Below are 24028 nucleotides of genomic sequence, written 5' to 3'. Positions count from 1 at the left end.
TATATATAGGAAAACCATTTCGAAGCAGGAAGATATATACTTAGGAGACTCTAGCTTTAAAACCAGGAATAGACTCAACAAGTAGGGACAAGCACATTCAACATATATGATCATGCATATATCCTAAGGTCACAAGATTATTTCACGTCATTCATATCGTTATCCAATCATCATCTCAATCACATAAACACACTTTGGTGGTGCCGCATGACCCTTCATGCGCCCATACACGAAGCGCCAGTGCATATAGCATGCAATACATAAGACACTTTTATCCTACGAATGGTACCCGAAACATCGAACTAGACTCAGGCACGATAAACGGAGACTGTTGGGACACCACGAGGGTCGGGGAAACATCAAACGGGGAAACCACCATCCCACATTTGGATTTTCCAGCGGGTGGCCGGCGGGTGGAGGACCACCCGCCGGCTGCCCGCCAGCGGCGAGGCTACTGGGCAGCGGGTGCCCCGCCCGATGCCGACAACGCCTAATAGGGGCAGCGGGTAGGTGCCTGGTTCCCCTACCCCCACCTACCCCCCACTGACTCTTTTTCAATACTTGGGTCCCGGGATCTTTTGTGGAACCCGAAACCATGTTTAGACACTTATAAACGCAAATGACAACACCACGTAGTCAAATAACGGATCAAAATCAAGAATCACATTGAACACATCCTAACATGACTTCTAAACATAATCAACACCCGGACATGCGAATTCCCACCCAAATATACCAAGAATATCACAATACGAAATTCACGATTCAACCTAGGGCTCTAATCATATTTAAATCACAAAATCATACTTTATCTTTAAAATCAGGAACATCAAGATTTATCAAGAACATCACACAATTATCAAGATCCTCTTATAATCATCAAGATTATCAAGATCAACACATAAGATCATCTCATCAATCATCAAGATCATATCATCATCATCATAAAAGATTTATCAAGACACAAGCATAGAGAATGAGCCAAAGAAGAAGATTATAGCAAAGAAAATAGGTTTTGTTGAGACATGGGTTACCTCTTAGCCTTAATTAGAATCCTTGGCTATAAAGGGTCTTTCTTTAAGATCTCTTCTTCTTGATTTCTCCTATGGGAATTCTTGGGAATTCTTGTGTGGTGAAAGTTTTTGTTGTGTGAGTTCTAGGTGCCTCTATGTCCTTATATATATCTAAGAGTCCTAATTAGGGTCTGAATGATATGGATTTACTAATTCTATTTCTTATAGGACTAAGGGTTTGGATCAGGGATAAGGGTCCATGGCTTATGGTGGACTCTTCTTAGTTAATTACTGGAATTTAATTCTATTTTTAGGGTAAGTAATTAAATAATTGGTTGATTTGGAGGCCGTAACACGGGGTGTTACAATTATTATTATTATTATTATTATTATTATTATTATTATTATTATTATTGATGGGGTACGGACCCAACGGGCTTAAGGCCCAAGAAGGGAAGAGAATCAAGCCCAGATAAGGGTAGGCCCAAGAGATGGACCCATGCCAGCACAAGGAGACGGACCGAGTCGGAGGTCGGGGCGAGCACGAGGTTGACGCGAGTGGAAGGTCAGCCCAGAAGTAGCCGTTAGCATTTAAGAGACCTATTAAAAGGCCCGGTCAAACAAGCCGTTGGGAAGACCCAGTAACGGCAGCCCAACGGCTTCCCCATTAATGAAGGCCCACCATGGCCCTTAATTGTAAACAACTTTTAATTCTTCAAAGGAGATCCCTATAAAAGGACTCCTCCAAAGTTGTAGAGGGGGAGGCGAAAAGAAGCCAAGAATACATACACACTTACAACTATTATTTTACTTCTATTTTTGAAAGGTGAATCCACCAACTAAGGTTGTGTTGGACATCCCTATGCCCAAAAACCCTAAAACCAACACTGGCGCTGTCTGTGAGGACGTAACAAGAAGTTACGTTCGCTCTTCGAATCGAGGAAGGAGTCGGAAAATGAAGCAGAAAGCTGAGTAGGCAAGGACGGAAGCTTAAAATTATGGCCGAAGAACGAAGTCATGCCTCCGATTGTAATAGCGTGCCAGAGGCGGACCTGCGGAATCAACTGAATCAACGAAATTCACAAAGTCAATGAGGTGATTCGGCACCTCGAAATCGGCCTCCATCGATGATACCTCTCACCCCTGCGCAGATTGATGCCATCGCCCGCACCGTAGCTACGCAAACCCGGGAGCTAAGGGAACCATCGATCTCCCGATCGCCGAACCCACAGCTGCAAAACCAACATCCGCCCCAAAGGTCTGACAGAGACAGGCGAGAGGACCGGAGGGCGGAAGATCCACCGGCTCGGTCTGTGCATTCAAGGCTGGGCCCAAATACGACTCGTCGATCGGCAAAAGAACGATTGGGTAAGGGAGTACCCAGCCGAGTGCGGTCAGGTCGGCAGAATCATGAGATCACCCGAGAAAGGACTCACACCCGAAGAACCAGAGCTCAGGGGTGACGGACTGAGAGGCCTGCCAAGGACGAGGATCGGTAAGCCGAGTCCCAGGCCAGAGAGAGTACCGAATCCACTGGGAATCATACCAGGAATTCTGGCGAGATGGCTTATCTAGCCTAGGAATTACGTAATCTAAAGGAGCAAGTGGAGGGCAAGACCAAGTCTCCCGGTTAGACTTTGCTCACCACCTTACCTTTCTCGGCCGAGATCATGGCATACAAGATACCTAGCAACTTCAAATTTCCGGAGCAAACTACCTTTGATGGGTCGGGCGACCCGCGTGAACACCTCTTGAGCTACCAAGCGAAAATGCAGGTCTTAGGGGTCAAGGACCCTGTCATGTGCCGCGCTTTCCTGCCGACCTTAAAAGGACCAGCTCAAAGGTGGCTTGTTGCCCTGCCGCCGGGCTCAATCCGCAGCTTTGAAGGATTGGCAGACCGTTTCATGAGTCACTATGCTGCCAAAATAAAACCTCAGAAGGATCTTACGCACCTCGGCGACATCCACCAAGATGATGGAGAATCGCTCAAAACATATTTGGCCTGGTAGCAAAAGGAGATCCAATCTATCGAAGAGGTCGAAGACTAGACTGCGCTCACGTTCTTTATCGAGTCGCTCCGGTCCGGCCAGCTGTACTGAGACCTACGAGATAACCGACCGGCCACGTATGCGGAGGCCAAGAAGCGGGCTAACCCTGAGCAGGCGATGAAATATAAGCGACAGAACAAGGTCAGGGGGGCCTCTGGAGGAAAGCGAACTAGAGCTGAGGTAAGAGAAAAGCATAGGGGGACCCGCCAAGCCATCAGGAGGCCCGACGCGTCTATGACAGAGCCAATACGCACCCTTACCGACCGCCTCCCCCACGTCCAGTGCACGAGGTAAAAGCGAGTGCGCCGCCCCCGCCGCCTCTTCCGAACGAGCATACGGCGGGTGCGGACCTTGGTAAGCCATCTAATTATTGTCGCTATCATAAAACTTACACCCACAACACAGAAGATTGCTATTATTTAAAGAAGATCATAAAGGGAATCATTCAGCAAGGTACTTCGCCTCCTAATCAATGGCGAAGAAGAGCAACATCTCAAACTAAGGGAGACGACGACCCCTCCGGATCGGTCGACTTAAACCGTGGCAAGCAGCCGGTGTCCGCGGAGGATAAAGCACAATGGAGACAGAAGCCGGTCATCAACATGATAGTCGGTAGCTCGGAAGGAGGCGATTCCTCTAATACTCGAAAGACATGGGCTCGGCAGTTATATGTAGGTACAGTATACGGACGTGAAGGCAGCCCGAAGAAAGTGTGCAGGGAGTCTATAACCTTCACCGACCGAGACCTACCAACCGGTCTGATGCCGCATCACGACCTGGTTATCGGGATGGATGTTAACGGTGTAGTCGTTCGGCGGATTCTGGTGGATACCGGGAGCAGCGTCAATATCTTGTATCTTGAGACCTTCACCAAGTTGGGTCTAACACAGGAACGGCTAGCCCCGATAAAGACACCGCTAGCAGGTTTTACTGGAGACTCGGTAGAAGCGGAAGGTTCCATCGTCCTACCAGTGGAGATAGGCAGCTACCCCAACGTTCAGAAGTTGGATATGAAATTCATCATAGTCGACCTGGCATGCTCCCACAACGCTATCCTTGGACGACCGGGTCTGGAGGACTTGGGAGCGCTGATCTCCGTCGAGCATCTGTGCTTAAAGTTCCGCACGTTGAGCATCGGGGCGGCCCATGAATGTTACTTACAGGCGTGCCGACGAATGGGAAGAAGGGAGATGCGGGTGCACGAAATCACTGAGCGGACTACCAAAAAGGCAATACCACCTCGGCCCAAGCCGGCGGTGGAGTTGGAAGAGATTGAGATTGACCCGGCGCGACCCGAGAGACGGGTAAGAATTGGAGTTGGCCTCAATAAGGAAGTACAGACGGAGGTTGTGAGTGTGCTCCGCGAGAACCATCTAATTTTTGCCTGGGGGCCAGAAGAGATGCCGAGCATGGACCGCTCTATCGTTTCTCATCGACTCGCAGTAGATCCTAACCATCGCCCCGTAATTCAGAAGAAATTCTATTTAGCGAACGACCGGCGGGAATTCGTGAAAAAAGAGGTTGACACGCTGCTCGCGGCCGGCCACATTCGAGAAGTAAAATACCCTGATTGGTTGGCCAATGTGGTGTTGGTACCAAAGCCGCCCGCCTGGAGAATATTCGTCGACTATACTGACCTCAATAAGGCTTGCCCAATTGACCCTTTACCTTTGTCGAGGATCGACCAGCTGGTAGATGAGACAACGGGGTCGGCCCTGCTGAGTTTCATGGACGCTTTTCGGGGGTATCACCAAATCTATATGCACAAAGCTGACGAGGAGAAGACAGCATTCCTCACTCCGGACTAGGTGTACTGCTACCAAGTAATGCCCTTCAGCCTAAAGAATGCCAGAGCCACGTACACCAGGATGGTTGCTCGACTATTCCAAGACCTGTTGGGGAAATCTATGGCGGCTTAGTCGATGATATGCTGGTCAAAAGTTGGGAAGAGTTGGACCACGCTCGGGACTTGGTCGAGTGCTTCCAGGTAATGCTAAAGTTCAATTTACGACTTAACCCCAAGAAGTGCGCTTTTGCCGTACAAGGGGGAAAGTTTTTGGTGTATATGGTGACCAAAAAGGGTATTGAGCCAAACTTGGAGAAGGTCAGATCCATCATGGACATGCAGCCCCCAAAAATCATCAAGGACCTCCAGAGGCTAACCGGTCGACTAGCCGCACTCAATCGCTTCCTCAGCAAGTCGGCCGATAAGACGATACCTTTTTTCGAGGCCATGAAGAAGAATGAAGGTTTTGTGCGGAGCGGCGAGTGCCAGGAGTCGTTCGAGGAACTAAAAAGGCATCTCTCGACGCCTCATGTACTCTCCACACCGCAGGTGGGCGAGCCGCTATACCTATATCTCGCCACGTTCGGCAGCGCTGTTAGCTCTGTACTCGTCCGAGAGGAAGAGCGGGTCTAGTATCCAGTCTATTATGTCAGCAGGTCTCTAAAACCTGCCGAGACGCGATATACTCCCTTGGAGAAGGTGGTATACGCCCTGATCGTCACCGTACGGAAGCTGGCACCTTATTTCCAGGCGCACACCGTCCGCGTCTTGACGGACTTACCCTTGGGCAGCGTCTTACGCAACCCCACGTCCCCGGGGCAACTGGTCAAATGGGCGGTGGAATTAACCCAGTATGGAATCGAGTACCAGCCTCGTCCGTCTATTGAGGTGAGGGGCAAGCACTGGCTGACTTTATTGTCGAATGTACGGCGGGAGAAGTCAGTGGAACCCAGGCCTCAGAAGAAGGTCTGGGAGAATGGTGGGAGTTACACGTCGACGGAGCCGCGAGCAGTCAGCATTGTGGCGGTGGAATCATGCTAATCACCCCGGAGGGTTTTCGATTATATTACGCCCTAAGCTTTCAGTTCCGAGTATCCAATAACGAAGCGGAATACGAGGCCGTGTTAGGAGGCCTTCGGCTAGCCAAAGCCTTAGGAATTAATCGCCTGCGCATCAAAACAGACTCACGCCTCATGGTCGGGCAAGTTTCAGGAACCTGGGAAGCCAAGAGCGCTCGGCTGATACAGTACAAGGAAAAAACTAAGGAGCTGCTAAAGGGATTCACGGCGCATGAGATTGAGCACATCCCGCGGAATGAGAGCACGGAGGCCGACATCTTGTCGAAAATAGCTTTGGAAGGGATACCGGATCACCTCCTACGGATCTGCTAGAAAGAAAAATTGCATCAGCCGAGCATCGAGAAGCTAGAAGAGGAAATTCAGCAGGTTGCGATGCCGAGTTGGGATCGAACTGCTAACCCCGAGATGCTCTAGATAGAAGACATCCTGCAATACAAGCAGAATGGAAAGCTGTCGGACGACCCAACGGTCGCCGCTCGAGTCCGCAGAAAGGCCCCTTCCTTTGAAATCGTCGACGGGTAGTTATACAAGAGATCGTTCGGCGGTCCCCTCCTCAAATGTTTGCTAAAACCGGAAGCGGAGAAGATAATGGATGAGGCCCACCGAGGGATATGTGCAGCTCACCAGGGCGCCCACACCCTCGCCCGAAAGTTAGTCGTCCAAGGCTACTACTGGCCCACCATGATGAGAGACTACATCGATTGGATAGCTAAGTGTACAGTGTACCAAGCCTTCGCGCGAAAGGATACTCGGCCAGCTACCTTCTATACCCCGGTCACTACTGCCATTCCGTTCGCTAAGTGGGGAATCGACCTGTTAGGCCCTCTGCCGATCGCACTCGGGCGCTTTAAGTTTTGCGTAGTGGCCATCGACTACTTCACCAAATGGGTGGAAGCCGAGCCGCTGGTCACCATCACCGAGTATCAGTGTCGACGTTTCTTCTGGAAGAAGGTGATCTGTCACTTTGGGTTGCCCGAACACCTGGTCAGCGACAACGGCCGACATTCCGATTGCCAACCCTTCGCGGAATTCTGCCATTCGGCTCACTAAGGTGTCGGTCGCCTATCCTTAGGCCAACGAACAGGTTGAGAACATAAACCGCACCATTGTGGACGGCATCCGCAAAGAGCTAGAGGACGTAGGAGGAAATTGGGCCGATGAATTAGATCGTGTACTATGGGCTTATCGAACTACTCAAAGGCGAGCTACCGGCGAGAGCCCGTTCTCGCTGGCTTACGGCTTTGAAGCGAAGATACCCGTGGAGGTTGTCGAGCCCACCCATAGAGTTTGCCATTATACTGACGAGGGAAATGAGGAGAACCTAAGGATTGAGAAGAATTTCCTAGAGGAACGAAAGGAAACAGCACATGTTCGCATGGTGGAGTATTAGCAAGCTGTCAAACGGTATCGGGATAAGAAAATCCGACCCCGAGCTTTCTAGGTGGGGGACCTTGTCTTACACGATCGACAGGTCAGCCGACCCACCGAGGGAGGGAAGTTCGCGGTCAAATGGGAAGGACCTTACCAGATAGCAGCGGTAGTGTAAGCCGGCACCTACAAGATGGAAACCTTGGACGGGGAACCTGTCGACCGAATCTGTAATGTGATCCATCTAAAGAAATACTATCAGTAAGAGGTTAGCTCCCGTGTATTTGTTAAAATGCAACTTTAAATAAATATCTTTTTACCCCCAATATCGAAGGCCGCTTACGGAATGGAAACTTATAGAGAAACAAAAGGGCACTGACCCTTAAACGTTTCTAAGAAGAAAAAACCTAAAGAGTCGCCTCGACTGAGGGACTCGGAAAGAAAGAGAGAAACAAAAGGGCACTGACCCTTAAACGTTTCTAAGAACAAAAAGCCTAAGGAGTCGCCTCGACTGAGGGACTCGGCAAGAAAGAGAGAAACAAAAGGGCACTGACCCTTAGACGTTTCAAAGAAGGAAAATCCTAAGGAGTCGCCTCGACTGAGGGACTCGGCAAGAAAGAGAGAAACAAAAGGGCACTGACCCTTAAACGTTTCTAAGAAGAAAAAGCCTAAGGAGTCGCCTCGACTGAGGGACTCGGCAAGAAAGAGAGAAACAAAAGGGCACTGACCCTTAGACGTTTTTAAGAAGAAAAAGCCTAAGGAGTCGCCTCGACTGAGGGACTCGGCAAGAAAGAAAGAAACAAAAGGGCACTGACCCTTAAACGTTTCTAAGAAGAAAAAGCCTAAGGAGTCGCCTTGACTGAGGGACTCGGCAAGAAAGAGAGAAACGAAAGGGCACTGACCCTTAGACGTTTCTAAGAAGAAAAAGCCTAAGGAGTCGCCTCGACTGAGGGACTCGGCAAGAAAGAGAGAAACAAAAGGGCACTGACCCTTAGACGTTTCTAAGAAGAAAAAGCCTAAGGAGTCGCCTCGACTGAGGGACTCGGCAAGAAAGAGAGAAACAAAAGGGCACTGACCCTTAAACGTTTCTAAGAGAAAAAACCTAAGGAGTCGCCTCGGCTGAGGGACTCGGCGAGAAAGAGAATGAAGCAAAAAGGCACTGACCCTTAGAACGTTTCCAAGAAAGAAAACTTAGGGAGTCACCTCGACTGAGGGACTCGACAAGTAAGAAGGATCAAGGCTCGAAATCTTTTGAAGTCATACTGATTTTAAAGAAAGCACGAGACAATGAATGCGAAGTAAAAGGTAAAAAGGTTTCTTCATTAAAAAAGGCCCTAAAAGAGGACCAGCCCCTTACAAAACATCGAAGGAAAAGAAAACCTAAGCTAGGGGGGAGGATGCCGCGATTTCTTCACAACCTTCAACTTGCTCACTCGCCGATAGTCCAGCAGGGGGGCCGGTTGAAGGGTCTTCTAGCTGAGGGAGCGCGTTGTTGACCGGGGAAGCCGTCGGACCAAGAGACATGTCAGTCGACGAAGCCGTGTCAGTCGCCGCCGATAGACTTAGTGGAGTTGGAGGAGGAGCTACGGCCGCGTCCTCAGGTGCTGGAAGAGGCTCCACAACCGGCTTCAGACCCCAACCCTCAGGGGTAGAAGAAGGGTCACGGGCCAGCAAGTCAGCGTATATTTCACGTTGCGCCTCACGGTAGCCGAGGCGGAAGTCGCGTTCACCCAGGTCGAGCAAGTAGTCATCCCCTTCCGGGGTCGCCAGCCCCTCCAGTCGACCTTCCACCGCTGACCTCACGTCCGCATCAAAAGCAGTCGACCCCTTGTACTGGGCGACGGCAGTCGCCACCTTCTTCTGCTCCTCTTCCCATAGACGAGTCACCCTGAGGAGCTCGGCCAGGTGAACTCCCTCTCCTTGGCGAAGGCCGCCTGCTCCTCCTTGCGAGCCTTGTGCGATTGAAGCAGACGAGAGTTGAGGCTGCTCGCCCCAGCCTTCAGAGCTCGCATCCGCTTTCTCAGCTCCAACTGAAAGGCGAGGTTCTAAAAAGAAGGAAAGAATAGCGTTAGAGAGTAAAGGAAAAAGAAACCAGTAAAGAAGAGAATTCGAACACTCACCCAGTAAGACTGGCACAAAGATGCCTCTAGGATCAGCTCGTCCTTCAGCTTAGATGCCGACTCAATGTCCTTGGGGAGGATCACGTGCTCGGCCCAGGTCTGAACTGAGAAGTCACCCTGCCATATCTGGGTGCCGGCGTCCAGCTCCAAGCCTACTCGGATCTTCTTTGACGGAAGAACCTCGGACTGCTCCAAAGGTCGCTTGGAGCTTGGACTCTCCGTCGAGGCTAACAGAAGACGTGAGGGGGAAGCCACGGGTGAAGTCGACAAATCGACCACAGGCCCCGACGGAATGGCACGTGACGTCGGGGGAAGAAGCGAGGTCGAAGCGGAAGGAGTACCGGTCGAGCGTTGAGCAATCCGGCGCCTCATCTTTTCAGCACGGTCGCCCATGGGTTCGGCTTGGGTGTCAGTCTCCTCGGAAGAGTCAGACACAGAGTCGTCAAGGCCTGTACACAAATAAAGAGACAGAGGTCCGCAGGTTATCTAAAGAGAAGGCAGGAAAAGGGGTCTGACGAAAGACTACATGTGGTGGCCGCTCCAGCAGGCAGAAGACTCCACTTCGCCATAGCTCGAAGACGCGACCATCGTTGGGCACAGTAGGGCCACATCCTCTTCAGAAACCTGGCACCCCGGGTCACCTCTTTGGAAAAGACAGCTCGTCGGGAGCAGGGTTTAAAGAGGGTGGCCGGCCACATGGTCGGAAATGAAAAAGGAGGCAGGGAAGAAGAGGGACGAACGAAGAAAAAGAAAGGTTTCCAGTCCTTCACAGAATCTGGAAGACCCTCAAATAATACACACCCGGGACGGGCGGATATTTGCACAAAGCCCCAAGAGTGAGGGACGACCTTGTTCACGGTGTACAGACACCAAAACAACTCTATGCATGGCTCGCAGAGCCACCACCGACAGAGGACTGTGAAGCAAACCAGAAGGCGGTGGGAATTGGGGACCAGCTGACCGAGAACCAGGTTGTAATAACGGAAAAAAGAGGGAGAGAAAAGGGTGGGGTGGCACTTGGAAACCAAAGGCCACCAAGTGCAGATGAACGCCCACGTAACCCTCCGGAGGGTAAAAAATAGACCGATTTCCCGGAGGAAGAACATCGGCCGATAGGCCCAGCAGAAAACGAGCCATCTCGAAATCCGCCTCCGTCATCAGCGATGGAGTAGGCACCGGAGGATCTATGGACTCGAAGCTACCCTTAGGCCGTTGAAGGCCGTCGGGAAGAGCCACCACCGTCGTTAGTGGGGCCGGACTCAAAGAAACAGCCGCCCCGGAGGAAGAAGGGGCTGGATGGGAAGAAGACGGAGAAGGAAGGTCAGAAGGTGTTGCCCGGCGGCGAGAAGAAGATGGAGAAGAGGACGAAGAGGATACGGTGGAAGACACCACCGGACGACGAGGGGGGATGAAGATGACGACATTATTTCTGGGAAAAGGTTACCAACCTGGAAGCACCGGATGAGTTGAGAAGAGCTAGGCAGAGGAGTGAAATTCTCTGGTCTTTGTCTTTTGAGAGTGTGAGCGATGGGAGAAGGGAGAAGACGCACTTATAAACTTGGGAGAATCCCAAAGGACCGACACGTGTCAGGAGCCCATTTACTGTTAAGAGAGGTTGATTGACGCGAAGAGACAGGGGCATTTAATGTCCCTTGAAAACTGGAACGGCGGTTAGGCTAGAGTTGGCTCAAGCGGCGCATCTAGGAATACGTAGGGTCAAAGCAACCCGGCCTGTCGAATCCCAGGCCCAATCTGATTCTGAGACAACCCTTTGGGCCATCCGGATGGTTATCTCACTCAGACGACAAGGCCATCCGCGGACAGGCTATAGGCCCGTCCAAGTACACAGTCGGCATCGACGACACGACCACAGTGGGCCCCGGAGTAGACATTGGGCCGACCCCGCTCTACGCTTGGGCCCCGAACCCAGATTATTCCTCGGCCAGGCCTGGTAGTCGAGTAAAAGGAACCCGTCTACCCGGATGATGGGCCGGCCTGCTAAAGGTATGAAGCTATTAAAGAGCACTGTAAAGTCAGGGGGACTCTTTTTCTGGAGAAAACAAGGAAAGCGGGGCGAGGACATTTTATTGATAAAGAGAAAACCATACATAATAGGAGCATGGCCCTGGTACAAGGTAGAAGCATAAAAAGAGAAGTAAGGTCATGGGTTTGCTTTCCCCTCGGAGGGACGAGGTGAGGGCCCAGCAACAGTTGGCGATGGGCCTTCTAGAAACAACCGAGGTCGGAAAGGAGTCGGAGCCGAGGCCTGATCCAGTATGTCATCCACATAGACCGGTGGCTCTCCGTCATCAATCATTTGAAGAGGAATTTCAAGAGCGCTGGGAGACATGGCCACCCGAAAAAGAGGATGAACCTCCCATACCTCTTCCTCGCCCACTGGCGGCTCATTTACCACAGGATCCACCCGTTGGTCAACCGAATCCACAGGGACCACGTCCAGAACGTCCGGTGAAACCACGATGGGGTCTGAGCCGGAATCACCTACCAAGTGACCGTCGTGCGCTAACCTTCGCTGCCTCAGCGCTTCCAGATGAGGTTGCTCCTTCAAGCGAATGGAGGAGCGTCGCTCACCATCCCTGTAGCTCATGTCGAAGGAAAGATGAGAGAAAGAAAGGAGCAACAGATGCAAAGAATACAAGGAAGAGGTGCGGGAAAACAAATGAAGAAGAATGCCATATTTATAGTCAGGCCGCGCGGGTTTTCCGGAGCGAATCATTAGGGAAAATAAAAATTGTCATTACTTGGCAGGAATGCAGGGAGTAGTCAAGAAATCAGGAATCTACGTCAGTGTGAAATCCCATCAATCCCGCTCGGATAAGGCGAGATTTCTGCCATGGCCTGAAAAGCAAATCTCCCTTAGATAAGGGAGAACTGTAAAAAAGAAACCCAAGTGTCAGGCCTCAAAAAGCACGAAGGCCAACCGTTGAGCCAGAAGGTAGCAAATATAATCGCATATTCGAAGAGAAAAGGGAAAAGCAAGGAAGCCAAGATAGTTCACGCGTTTTATTAAAAGAAGTCCCAGTACATTAGCAGAAAGGGAAAACTTTATTCATACTAAGTAAATTCTCACTGGGATTCTTCACTCGCCCCGCGAATCCCCGCACCCAGTCGCTCAAAATTGCAGTCGACCCGACTCACTTCTCAGGTGAAGACGGCTCATCCAGAAAAGCCATCTCGTCTGATGAACCGAAACCAGCAGGAGAAGGGCAAATGGTGTCCCAGAAGGCCGGCATTAAAGGGGGGACCACTGGTGCCTCATCATCTGGGTACAGCTCGAGAAAGCGGGCATAGTCGGCGTCCGACATCAGGTCAGAGGCTTGCCCGGCAGGATCGTGTAACGGGATAGTGAAAGTCATCTGAAAAGCTAGCTGCTCCGGGGCGGCCACCTCTATAAAGGTCCCGTCTTCGGCCGTCACGCGAGCCGTAGTCTGAGGAGGAGGGTCAACCGGAGGAGAGGGATCGGCGACCGGAGGTGGAGCCTCGGTCGTCATCCGTGAACCGGAGGAAGTAGAGCCAGCAGAGTGCTTCCGAGGAGCAGGCTTATGAGCCTTCCTCTTCTCCTTCTCAAATCTCGATCGTTTGGCAGGAGGGGAACGAGATGGAGACCCAAAGTCAATCTTCTTTCCCTAATCGGCGGGCGACCCATGCTAACGAGGAAGATGAAGAGAGATGAAGACAGGCGCACCATTTATAGGTTCGAAGATCAAATCGGGAGTTAGAACGAATCAAGAAGATCACAGAGGATCTGGTCGCAATCCGACCATTAAAAAGAGGAGATTGGGGAGTGATTCAAGCAATCTGCATTAAGAAGGGAGATACTTTCCAATATTCGAGCTAGAGAGGGCTCAATATTGAAAAGTGAGGGACTAGTTGATGGGGTACGGACCCAACGGGCTTAAGGCCCAAGAAGGGAAGATAATCAAGCCCAGATAAGGGTAGGCCCAAGAGATGGACCCAGGCCAGCACAAGGAGACGGCCCGAGTCGGAGGTCGGCGCGAGTAGAAGGTCAGCCCAGAAGTAGCCGTTAGCATTTAAGAGACCTATTAAAAGGCTCGGTCAAACAAGCTGTTGGGAAGACCCAGTAACGGCAACCCAACGGCTTCCCCATTAATGAAGGACCATCATGGCCCTTAATTGTAAACAGCTTTTAATTCTTCAAAGGAGATCCTATAAAAGGACTCCTCCAAAGTTGTAGAGGGAGAGGCGAAAAGCGGCCAAGAATACATACACACTTACATCTATTATTTTACTTCTATTTTTGAAAGGTGAATCCACCAACTAAGGTTGTGTTGGACCTCCCTGAACCCAAAAACCCTAAAACCAACAATTATTATTATTATTATTATTATTATTATTATTATTATTATTATTATTATTATTATTATTATTATTATTACTATTATTATTATTAAAAATAGGTCCCACTTCCACATCATCAAATTTGTAATTTTTCCACTATTTTCTGCGCACCCCTGTAATATTCTTTCACTTTAAAAAGTGGTCTCACTTTCATATATATTATATTCACTTTCAAAAGTGGTCTCACTTTCATATATATTATAAATATAATAATAATAATAATAATAATAATAATAATAATAATAATAATAAAGTAATGGCGCAATAATTTTTGTTGTCACAGCTGCTATTAGCAAACTTACTAAATTAGCAAGTTTGCTAGCCATGTATACATTTTTTTTTTGTTTCATGTCACTTAGAAAGTGGTTGGGATAAGGCCAACCTTATTATTATTACTATTATTTTCACCCGTGTGATGCACGAAATGAATTTGTTATAATATTTTAACAATATAAATTATAACATTGAATATTATATAGTGCAATTGAAGAATTGAGTTAGATCGATTATGTTATCTGATGTTATCATTGTTTGAATTCAAGCAAATAATTGCCCAATTAATAACCAACGTGTAGGTGTACACATCTAGTGCTGAAACTTTAGAGATTTTATGTATCAATGATTAGGATTTGTATTAATTGGGCAAATTGCAAGTTGTCTAGCAACTCAGTTATAGAAATCATTTGCTATCCTAATTTATTTGTATAAAATATATATTTTCTGTGTAGATATATACCAATTTTGTCATCTTTGCATAAAAAGAAAACATAATATCATTGGTTGGAATTACACATTATTGAAAACCTCTTTGTAGACAACATTGGCAGTAGCAACAGAATCTTGTCCATCCTCGTCTAGAACTAACACCTTCAGGCCATCAGGATGGGTGACTCGGGAAAAAGTCACGTACAATTGACCGTGATTAAAGATCAGTTTTTTCAGCAATAACCCAACGTGAGTTAGTGTTTGGCCCTGCCTTTTGTTGATAGTCATGGCATATGCGAGCATCAACGGGAATTGTTTATGCTGGAACTTGAAGGGCAATCTTCTATCAGAAGGAGTGAGAAACATTCGGGGGATAAGAACTTTGGTTCCTTCATGTGCCAATCTTGTGACGATGAGGCGCGTACCATTACAAAGACCAAGAGAGTGCTCTATGTTCCGCAATAACATAACAGGTGCACCAACCTTTAATGTCAATGAATGATTAGGAAGTCCGGATAATCTCAACCTATTTAAGAATTCAGGAGTGTGTACTTCTAGTAGATTTTCACCATATGATTCTGCTTACACAAAGAGTCACAACTTAAATATGTTCGACCTTCTGCAGTGTTCATGTCGCGCATGTACTGATTAATTTTATTAACAACATCTAAAGTCAGTGAGAGAATCGCTCCGCTTTCTAGGTGCAGTGAGACTCATCAAGAATGCCATATCTCGCGCTTGGGAAGGTGCTTTCCACTATAGCTGATATTGGATCGGGTCCGCATTTCAACAAACACCGTTCTGGAATATTAATCTCATACGAACCGTCGTTTACGTAAGTTTGATCGAGATGATCAACTTACTTTAATCGAGAAGACTAATTGTGAGGTTAGCCGTTGAATTATTGATGGAATGACTTAAAGCCCAAGAGGTGATGAATTTGTGGTGGATCCCACTTTTGTGGTCAATGAAGCCATGGAAAGAATCACAAAGTAGTACATTAATTGGTTATTCCAATGATGTGTGTACTGGTGAGTTTGAGCTACAGCTCTTAATGAATTTATAACTCTATGAGACGGGTGGTTCTATCGAGACGGACTTAATGAATTCACCGCTTAATAATTGAGATGATGAGTATAAAATTCTCTTAATGATTTCATACCCTAATTTGGGTAGTCTATACTGAGATATACTTAACAAGATCACCTACTTGAGTGAAAAGGGTTAGCCGCCTTTTATGAAAGATAATGAGTTATCTTTCGAGAGCACTTATGAGCAACCTGAAATTCAGTTGGGCTAAATATATATGCAGTTTTTCGCGGAACTTACACAAGGTCTAAGGTGTGATGCGTGTCACTTTGGTTTAAACCTCGAGTCGAAGAGTTCAAGATTCGTTCACTCACTAGAGCAGAGGATACCATGTGTCACTACATGTCAGTTTAAGATTCGTTCACTAGCACTTAAGTGTCAAACTTTTATATGTCCCATAGTCTTCCTTTTCATTCCCTTACATTTGTGGGGATTGTTGGAAAAAAATGCTAAGACAAAATATTTTGTGGTTCTCAATCTCCTGGATGTTTTAGTCAATATTTAATATTCACCACAAGGTGATGAATGGCTAAGATCTAGTATGCGACCTTAATTATTTGTCCCTTACTATTTAAACAGGGTTATTTCTTGCGTTTGGGATAATCAAACAAGATTGTCTGGTCTATTTCTTCTGTCTCATTATTACTCTGAGTACGGTGTGTAACTTCCAATCCCTACTCTGGGTGCACAAAGACGAGGATTGCTATGTTAACCTTCGGGGGCGACACTGTTGTTATGAGCCTACACCGGTAGCGGCGAATTCACTTCTATGACAGTGGTTATACCACGGCACAACATTTCTTATATTTTCATATTATCAGTCTAATTTCTCCAACAGTTTTTTCTTTGAAAAATATTATCCCACAAAATTAAACTCAATCTCTCATTCAACACCTGACTTCTATGAAAATAATGGGTTCCAAGCATACCTTAGTCTCTTCAATGGCAGACTCTAGCGAATTAATGGCGGCCAAGCATCAGTTGTGGTTAGAGTAGATGTTCGTTGTTAGACATTAGTTTCGGACAATTATGGTCACTCGTCGTCAATCGCGGGTAGAGAAGAGAAGATCGTTTTATGAAATTAGGGATTTTCCACTTAACACAATGAAATTTTAAAATAAGGCAAAATAAATCAAACAAATATCCACGTAAAAGTTTATCTGCATCCAACTCAATTGTTATACAATGGACCATGGTCCATAGTGCTACGTGGATAAATTAAACTGTAGTAGAATTAAAATGATACTTTAGTGCTCATCAAAAAAAAAAATGATACTTTAGTGTTGCTAAAATGAAAATAGTGTGTGAAAAATAAAACTAAAAAACAGAGCTCATTCAACAACGTATATTGTCAAATGAAACTATAGTATAATTAAAATGATACTTTAATATTGTTAAAATGAAACTAGTGTGTGTGAAAAATGAAATTAAAATCCAGAGTCATACAATAACATATATTGTCAAATGAACATGGAGTGTAATTAAAATAATACGTTAGCATTATTATAATTAAAGTAGTGTGTGTGTGGAAATGAAACTACAAAATAGAACTCATACAATAATGTATATTGTTAAATGAAACTGTAGTAGAATTAAAATGATACTTTGGTATTGCTATAATGAAACTAGTGTGTAGAAAATGAAACTGAAAAACAGAACAATATTGGCTATGTTTGGCAAACCCTAGCTGAAAAGGTAGTTGAAAGCTTAAAATGAGCTGAAAGCTGAAAAGCTATAAGCTAGGAGCTGAAAATTGAAGAGCTATTAAGCTAGCTATTATGCTTGAAAGCATTTGTTAAAATTAGCTTTTTGATAAGTTGATAAATGTAAAAAGACAAAAAGAGCATCATCATAAAATTTAAATTAATTTGTTTACATATTAAAATTTTAACATTTCGTCTTCAAAAAAAAAAAATTAACATTTTGAAATAAAATTATTAGTATAATAATGATTTAGCATCCCAGAATGAAGTAGCAATATTGTTGCGAATCTCCTTCAATTCATATAATAATAATAATAATAATAATAATAATAATAATAGTAGTAGTAGTAGTAGTAGTAGTAGTAATAATAATAATAATAATAATAATAATAATAATAATAATAATAATAATAATAATTGCGGTGAAGTCGCAGATAAAGGAGAAGAGAAAAGAATTTTAATTGGAAAGGATAAAGGATGTCATTTCTTTAAAATAATAAGGACAAAGATGAAAAAAGAAGTTAGGAAGTTACTAGCTTATTTTGAAACGACCTAAAGTGTAATTAGAATGATAATTACTACATGAACTACACTACTACATGGACCATGGTCCACAATAAAATTTGTCCATCCAACTCAGGAGAAACATGCTAAAAATACTAGGTGAAAAAATTTGGAGGTATAATAGTTTAAGTAGACCATATTTTAATCCATAGTGTTGGATGAACAATCGTAGTTAGTACAAGGACTTATTTAACCCTTTTGTCTTTGTTTTTTTTTTTTTTTTTTTTTCACTTAAGGGACTCGATCAATTGCACTATTCTACGGAGAACATCTTTTCCTTTTCTAAATTATGTGTCAAAGTTATTTGTAAAATAGGTAGAAGTTTGATAGTCTGGTACTGGACTAGTGATAGTAGTTGGAAAACATAGGAGTGAAGGAGCAACTAACCCTTATCCAAATTAAAAGGACTGAAGCAAAAATCCCAACTCACTCACAGTCAGAGATAGAGTCTTAAGCTAGCTCAGCCTCTCCTCTCCTCTCCATGGCTTTCTCTTCTTCCTTCTCTTCATTCACATCACCATTCCCACGCACTATTAGGAAGAGATGTTCATTTACTCTTAGCCGCAGCAGCAGCAGCATACGCTTCATCGTCAAAGCTGAGGAATCTTCCCAACCACCTCAGACTCCTCAAAATGTTGCTGCTGCAGAGACAAAACCCGAAGCAGCAGCCTCCTCTGATGCCCCCCCTCCTCCTCCTCCTAAGCCAAAAAAACCTGTTTATTCCAGTCAGTTCCTTCTCTAATTTAATTTAAACTTGTATTGAGAAATGATGAATCTGGTTTCTTAATTTGTTTCTTGGCATGCAGTGAAGAAAGGGCAGATTGTGAGAGTGGATAAAGAGAAGTATCTCAACAGTATCAATGTAAGTTAGTTTATCATCAGATTGAGATTCATGCAATGCTCTCCATTTTGGACCGACCCATCATATCATTGCCAATGCTAACATATCAGTGGGCTGTGAATAATGTGATTGATATAAATAATTCCAGTATCTGTCTGTTGGGCATCCACCTTACTACAAAGGCCTGGAATACATATATGAAGATCGTGGCGAGGTTCATAACTCATACCCCATTCTGTTCCTTGGATTGCTCTCCTTTCATCACTTCATTTTGCTGTAACATTCTTGGTGTTAGGTGCTGGACATTCGGATATTCGAGACAGGGGAATATGCACTTGTGAGTACTGTACATCATATCTGTTATGTATATTACACACCTCAACAATAAAATAGAATTCATAACATTTTTCCAAGGTATGTATGGAGGGTTTACTTGATTGTACCCAAAAATAAAAAATAAAAAATAAAAAAAAGACAGACTTCCCCAGAATGAATGAATTCATTCATATATTCAAGTTTAAAATAGTCTATGACATTTCAATTCAAAATCATCTCATGGGACAATGTTGCTGCAGATTGGATGGGTTGGAGTACCAACTGCACCGGCTTGGCTTCCAACAGAGATTCTCATTAAGGTGAGTATGATTATTAGGATTCACATCAAGATTCCTGCGAAATTTCTTGCAAACACTGCTTCAGAAATTTTTGTTTAGAGACATGCTTTTGTTACAATTGATCATCAAAATGCTTTAGTATATGCACATATTGATCAATAAAAAAATTAAATTACAAAAACAAATATTTCAAGTTAAGAATATATATTGAACACTTGCCATTTTCCAGTCGGACAAGCTCAACTACGAGAGGATTTGATCAAGGTTCCAGAAGGCAAAGCAGGCTGCATCAAGTTATTCATCACAAAATCTTCAAGATTGAGAACACTTTATTATATCCATACCCATTACCCAGGCTAGATGAGTCAAAAGAAGCATTTTATGTATTGAGTAAAAAGCAAGGGATGAATGCATTGGATCATAAATGAATTGAAAACAATCAAATTCCTTCTTTCAAGGAGATTTGAAACAGAAAACTAGTGTAATTTCCAAAGAAGACCTGAACATTTGATCTTCAAGATTACTCTCCTCATTTAATATATGCTGTTCAAAACACTAGTCAATATGGTCTCAATGAATAGAAAGAAAATTATATTCACTCTCATGAACAATAGCAACTAAGCAAGATTGACAATTTCAAGTTCAAAGGAAATGCAATTGAAGAATTTGTATTCATGGACAATGTTTAAACCTGAATCCCACTGGAATATGGTCCATGTACTTGGAATAAATATTGGAAGAGGAAAAGACATATCATCTGTACATAACATGATAACAAATATAAAATAAAATAGATGTGTATAAATTGACCTATTGTAGTATTGTTACAGTAAAAAATCTTGGCTTGCAGGTTACAACAATGGTTTAGCAGTCTGCAGGAAAGAATGAAGGGTACAAGGATACCCTATACCATATGCATTTGCATTCCATGTGAGGTACTGTATGCTGTATGAGCTGCCTGTGATAAAGTACTTCCTTTGTTCTGTAAAAGGACAACAAATTTGGTACTGGAAACAGAATTGGGTGGATAAAGAACCAAATTGACACCACATTCATCTTAAGGGTTGAGGCTTATCATGTCGGGACACAGTTGAGAAGAGTATAAACGGCGGGCTAAACTACAAGACATTATAACTCATAACCACCTTCTTGCACGTTTATTAGCATTCATAAGTTCCACAAGTGATGGAAGTGGCTCAGGTACTGGTGCATTCATAGAGCGATAAAACTTTCTCAAGCTTGCACTAAAACTCTTTGAGGATCCATTAGAAGTAGCAGAAACACTTCCTTGGTGCTCATTTACTGTATCTATCAAGCTGCACTCTTCAAATTTATTTAACTCAATCCTCGTATCTACTGACATATGATTTGTGTCAACATTTGAACCTCTGTTTTCCTCCAAGTGACTCTTGTCCTCCTTTCCAACATTCTCTGAGGATCCATTAGGTGTACTGGAACCATTTCTTTGACGCTCCATTATTATGTTTGGAGCATTAGATTCTTTCACTTTATCTAACTCTATCTTCATTTCTACTGATATATGCTTTGTATAAGCAACCTTTGAACCTTTGCAGCCCTCCAAGTCACTCTTGCCATCCTCCTTAGTAACACGCTTCTGAAATACATTTCTTGCTGTCTTACCAGAATTATCTGGGTTATGTCCTTTATTGACTTCAAAAGTGAAAGCTGAATCTACAATCCCCTGTCTAGCTCTACCAAATAATGTAACAGGTAGCCTTTTCCTTGGAGGAGAAACATGCAACTGTCTCCTTGGTGATACTGCAGGTTGGGTCAAGAGCTCAATATTACTCTTAGAAGTAGTCTGAACCTGAAAACTTGGGACATCAGATGCAACAGAAGCTTCTTCTAGTTCAGTGCCTTGGGATGCACTCATGTCAATCTCCAGAAGTTTCCAAAAAGGATCATCCATAGCATGTTTACGGTTAAAGCAATGCTTCTTCACATAATCCAGTTCCATAGCCCTGCAACTAGGTGTTGTTGACACAACCCATCTGGGTGTAAGAAGTTGCAGAGCCCACTCCAGTTCTTCCCTGGAAGAGTGAATTGAATAACAAACATGCCAGACTCCAGACGAATCTCTCACGGCTTGATCAAATCTTTCCTTTTTTCGTGTTTCCATTTCAGAACACCCTTCATCATATGCATACCACTGTGATGAAGCGCGGATGATAAGAGGCTCGTGCTGGAAATTAGCCCGAGCTTCTGCAATCTTGGTTTCTGCTCTATCATACAGTCCAGGGAATCCATCAAACAATTGGAAACGAGAACACGGATCTTGAGAGAGAATTTCAGGAACCAAAAGTTCCAGAGCCTGGGAACATTCTGGATTTTTCTCTTTATCAATGTATATCTTACAACCAAATGCTCTGGAGATATTAACAAGGATCTCCTCTTGGCCAAGAAGATCACAGGTCAAATACACTGTTGGGGCATCAGGGTGCTTCCATATACAATTGATGACCTGTTTCATAGTCCATACATAAGTAATTAATAAGGCATAACATGAGCTTGAAACGAATGCAACAAGGATATAAAGTACAGAGTAATTGGCCCATCATGACGCTACACAAGGAAATAGCAAAAAGTTGGTGAGCAATGGAAAACTGACAATCAGTAGAGAATGGCACAGTTCTGCCAGGCATAGGCCATCTTCACCCATGAAATATTCTCACTTTCAAAAAGTTAGAGTTCAGAGAGAATTTTGCCAATATAACTACATTTTTTTTTTTGAAAGGATATAACTACATTTAATAAATAAATAACTAATTTTGTATTTGAAACATAAGGCCATTGCCAAATGTAAGTCGGGTCCTAAGTAAAGGCAGGGGTTAGATCTGCAGGGTGCTTGGCCTTGTTTTACCATCTTTTTAGTACAGGTGGGGATATTTCCTTGATTAAAAACTTGTTTCCAGTAACATCTGCAGTTTTCAGTTTGGAAATTGAAGCATGTAAATGGTGTACAATGTATTATACTATTATTATCGCACAAAGTGTGCCAATCATTCTGGTTTTCAGAAGATTGAAACTGCAACATAAAATAAGACAAAACAAGTAAAAACCATGAGATCTCAATAAAGTTGAAACAACAAAATACTCCAGGCATAATGACACCATGAAATCTTTAAAATTATTACCACACATTGACCTTCAACAGAACACTTAACAAGTATACCTGTTGGATCGCTGACTGCCTTGTGGGCATCCTCAATGGAAACTTACCAAAAGTGCAGTCCAGGAAAACACAATCAAGTGGACACCTAGACTCTCTTCCTCTCTTGCCTACATACTTCTCTGGTAACCTTTGCAAACATTCAGTTGTAAGTCTGCAATCCCCAGTATGCAATATGTTACCAAAACTTCCTTCAAATAAGAACATAAGAGCTCCTGAAAATTCAAAATTCAAAATTCAAAATTCAAAATAAATAAATAATAAAAATTGTGTCATAAAGTAGTCACCGGTCGACCTCATATTAATTACACACCAACAAATCAACAGTCTAACCAAGCAAATAGGAACATAATAGCTAAAGTAAAACAGTGTATGAAAGTTTTAAACAATCAGCTCCAGCTCCCTGAAATATATCAGGAGAGTTACAGTTACGAGTTTAAACACATTCAAGAATCAATCAAAATATAAAACTAAAGGGTTCGATTATTTGCAGGATAGGATACCCTTACCAGTACAATGATTGGCATCAAAGGCAGTGACAGTGAATCTGCCATGGGGATCCTCGATCTCCAAACTCTGCCCCACCTCAATATTCACAAAGACTGACCCATCAAGCTATTGAGTCAAGAATAATACAATTAGAAAATACAGAAGTAAGAACACAGTACATAGCAAAAGAGAAGAAAAAAAAAAAAAAAAAAAAAAAAAAACGGAATTGGAGACCTGAGGGTAATGTTGAAGAACGAGAGACTTGGTGAGAAGGGTACAGTAGATTGGATAAGAGGCGTAAGTGCAGATCGCTTGAGTGTGGTCTTTGTGGGCGTGCGTGAGGAAGTGGCTCCGCTTTCGGCTTGAATTTGGCGACCATGTGTCCACCGAGAACGGCAGTCCTTTCAGCATTTCGATCGTCATCTCTCCCTCTCTCTCAGGTTGTTTCTGAATCGGAGAGAGAGAGCGTGCAAGAAAGTAGAATAAATTGAGAAGGAGGGAGATTTGATCATTTGAGAATTGAGAGGGAACATGGTTGAAAATGGAGGAGGTCAGGAGGGTGGGAAAATTCCCAAACACGATTCCAAATTCCAAACATGATTTTCTTTCTCTTTTTCTTTTTTAAGGAAAGAAATTACTCTAGTCTATGTAATATCATATTAGTATTTTCATCCGTATGATGCACGGTCATAAATAATAATAATAATAATAATAATATAATTAAACAATATAACATAATAATAAAAATAAAGAAAATTTATATAGAGTAAATTATTTAATAACAATTAACATTGAAATTGTATTACACATTATTTAAAAAAAAATAATAATAATATACCACATTTTTAGTCGTACTCACAGATTGTCCTTTATCCTTACAAATCAAAAATTTTAATCCCCTTAGATTACTTACTCTTCAAGAAATTAAAATTTATACAATAATGCTAAATACAGTATAAAAAATATATGAATATAATTCATATTGTTTTTCAATTTAGAAAAAATTTAACCAATAAATAGATGATGGCAGATGATGAAA

General features: G+C 44.0%; 2 protein-coding genes across 3 annotated transcripts; one reads left to right on the top strand and one right to left on the bottom strand.

Moving 5' to 3' along the window:
* The first annotated feature begins 18170 nt into the window (after nucleotides 1-18170).
* Nucleotides 18171-19870, top strand: LOC109157547 (NAD(P)H-quinone oxidoreductase subunit O, chloroplastic). Its single transcript, XM_019305408.1, has 6 exons — nucleotides 18171-18580; nucleotides 18662-18717; nucleotides 18845-18910; nucleotides 18992-19033; nucleotides 19272-19331; nucleotides 19540-19870. The coding sequence occupies exons 1-6, from the start codon at nucleotides 18337-18339 to the stop codon at nucleotides 19567-19569; spliced, it is 498 nt and encodes a 165-aa protein (XP_019160953.1). The 5' UTR covers nucleotides 18171-18336; the 3' UTR covers nucleotides 19570-19870.
* An 81-nt stretch (nucleotides 19871-19951) lies between these two features.
* Nucleotides 19952-23579, bottom strand: LOC109157546. 2 transcript variants are annotated; one of them, XM_019305406.1, is made up of 4 exons: nucleotides 23224-23579; nucleotides 23010-23115; nucleotides 22504-22715; nucleotides 19952-21792 (listed from the first exon to the last, which is right to left on the bottom strand). In XM_019305406.1, exons 1-4 carry the CDS (start codon nucleotides 23410-23412, stop codon nucleotides 20446-20448), a joined length of 1854 nt encoding a protein of 617 aa, XP_019160951.1. In that variant the 5' UTR covers nucleotides 23413-23579; the 3' UTR covers nucleotides 19952-20445. The 2 variants fall into 2 exon arrangements, with proteins under 2 accessions (XP_019160951.1, XP_019160952.1); XM_019305407.1 differs by having other exon boundaries at nucleotides 23010-23102.
* Between the last annotated feature and the right edge of the window lie 449 nt (nucleotides 23580-24028).

Source organism: Ipomoea nil, unplaced genomic scaffold, assembly GCF_001879475.1.
Source record: "Ipomoea nil cultivar Tokyo-kokei standard unplaced genomic scaffold, Asagao_1.1 scaffold2783, whole genome shotgun sequence".
In the NCBI taxonomy this organism is placed as follows: Eukaryota; Viridiplantae; Streptophyta; class Magnoliopsida; order Solanales; family Convolvulaceae; genus Ipomoea; species Ipomoea nil.
This window is presented reverse-complemented; position numbering and strand designations above follow the sequence as displayed.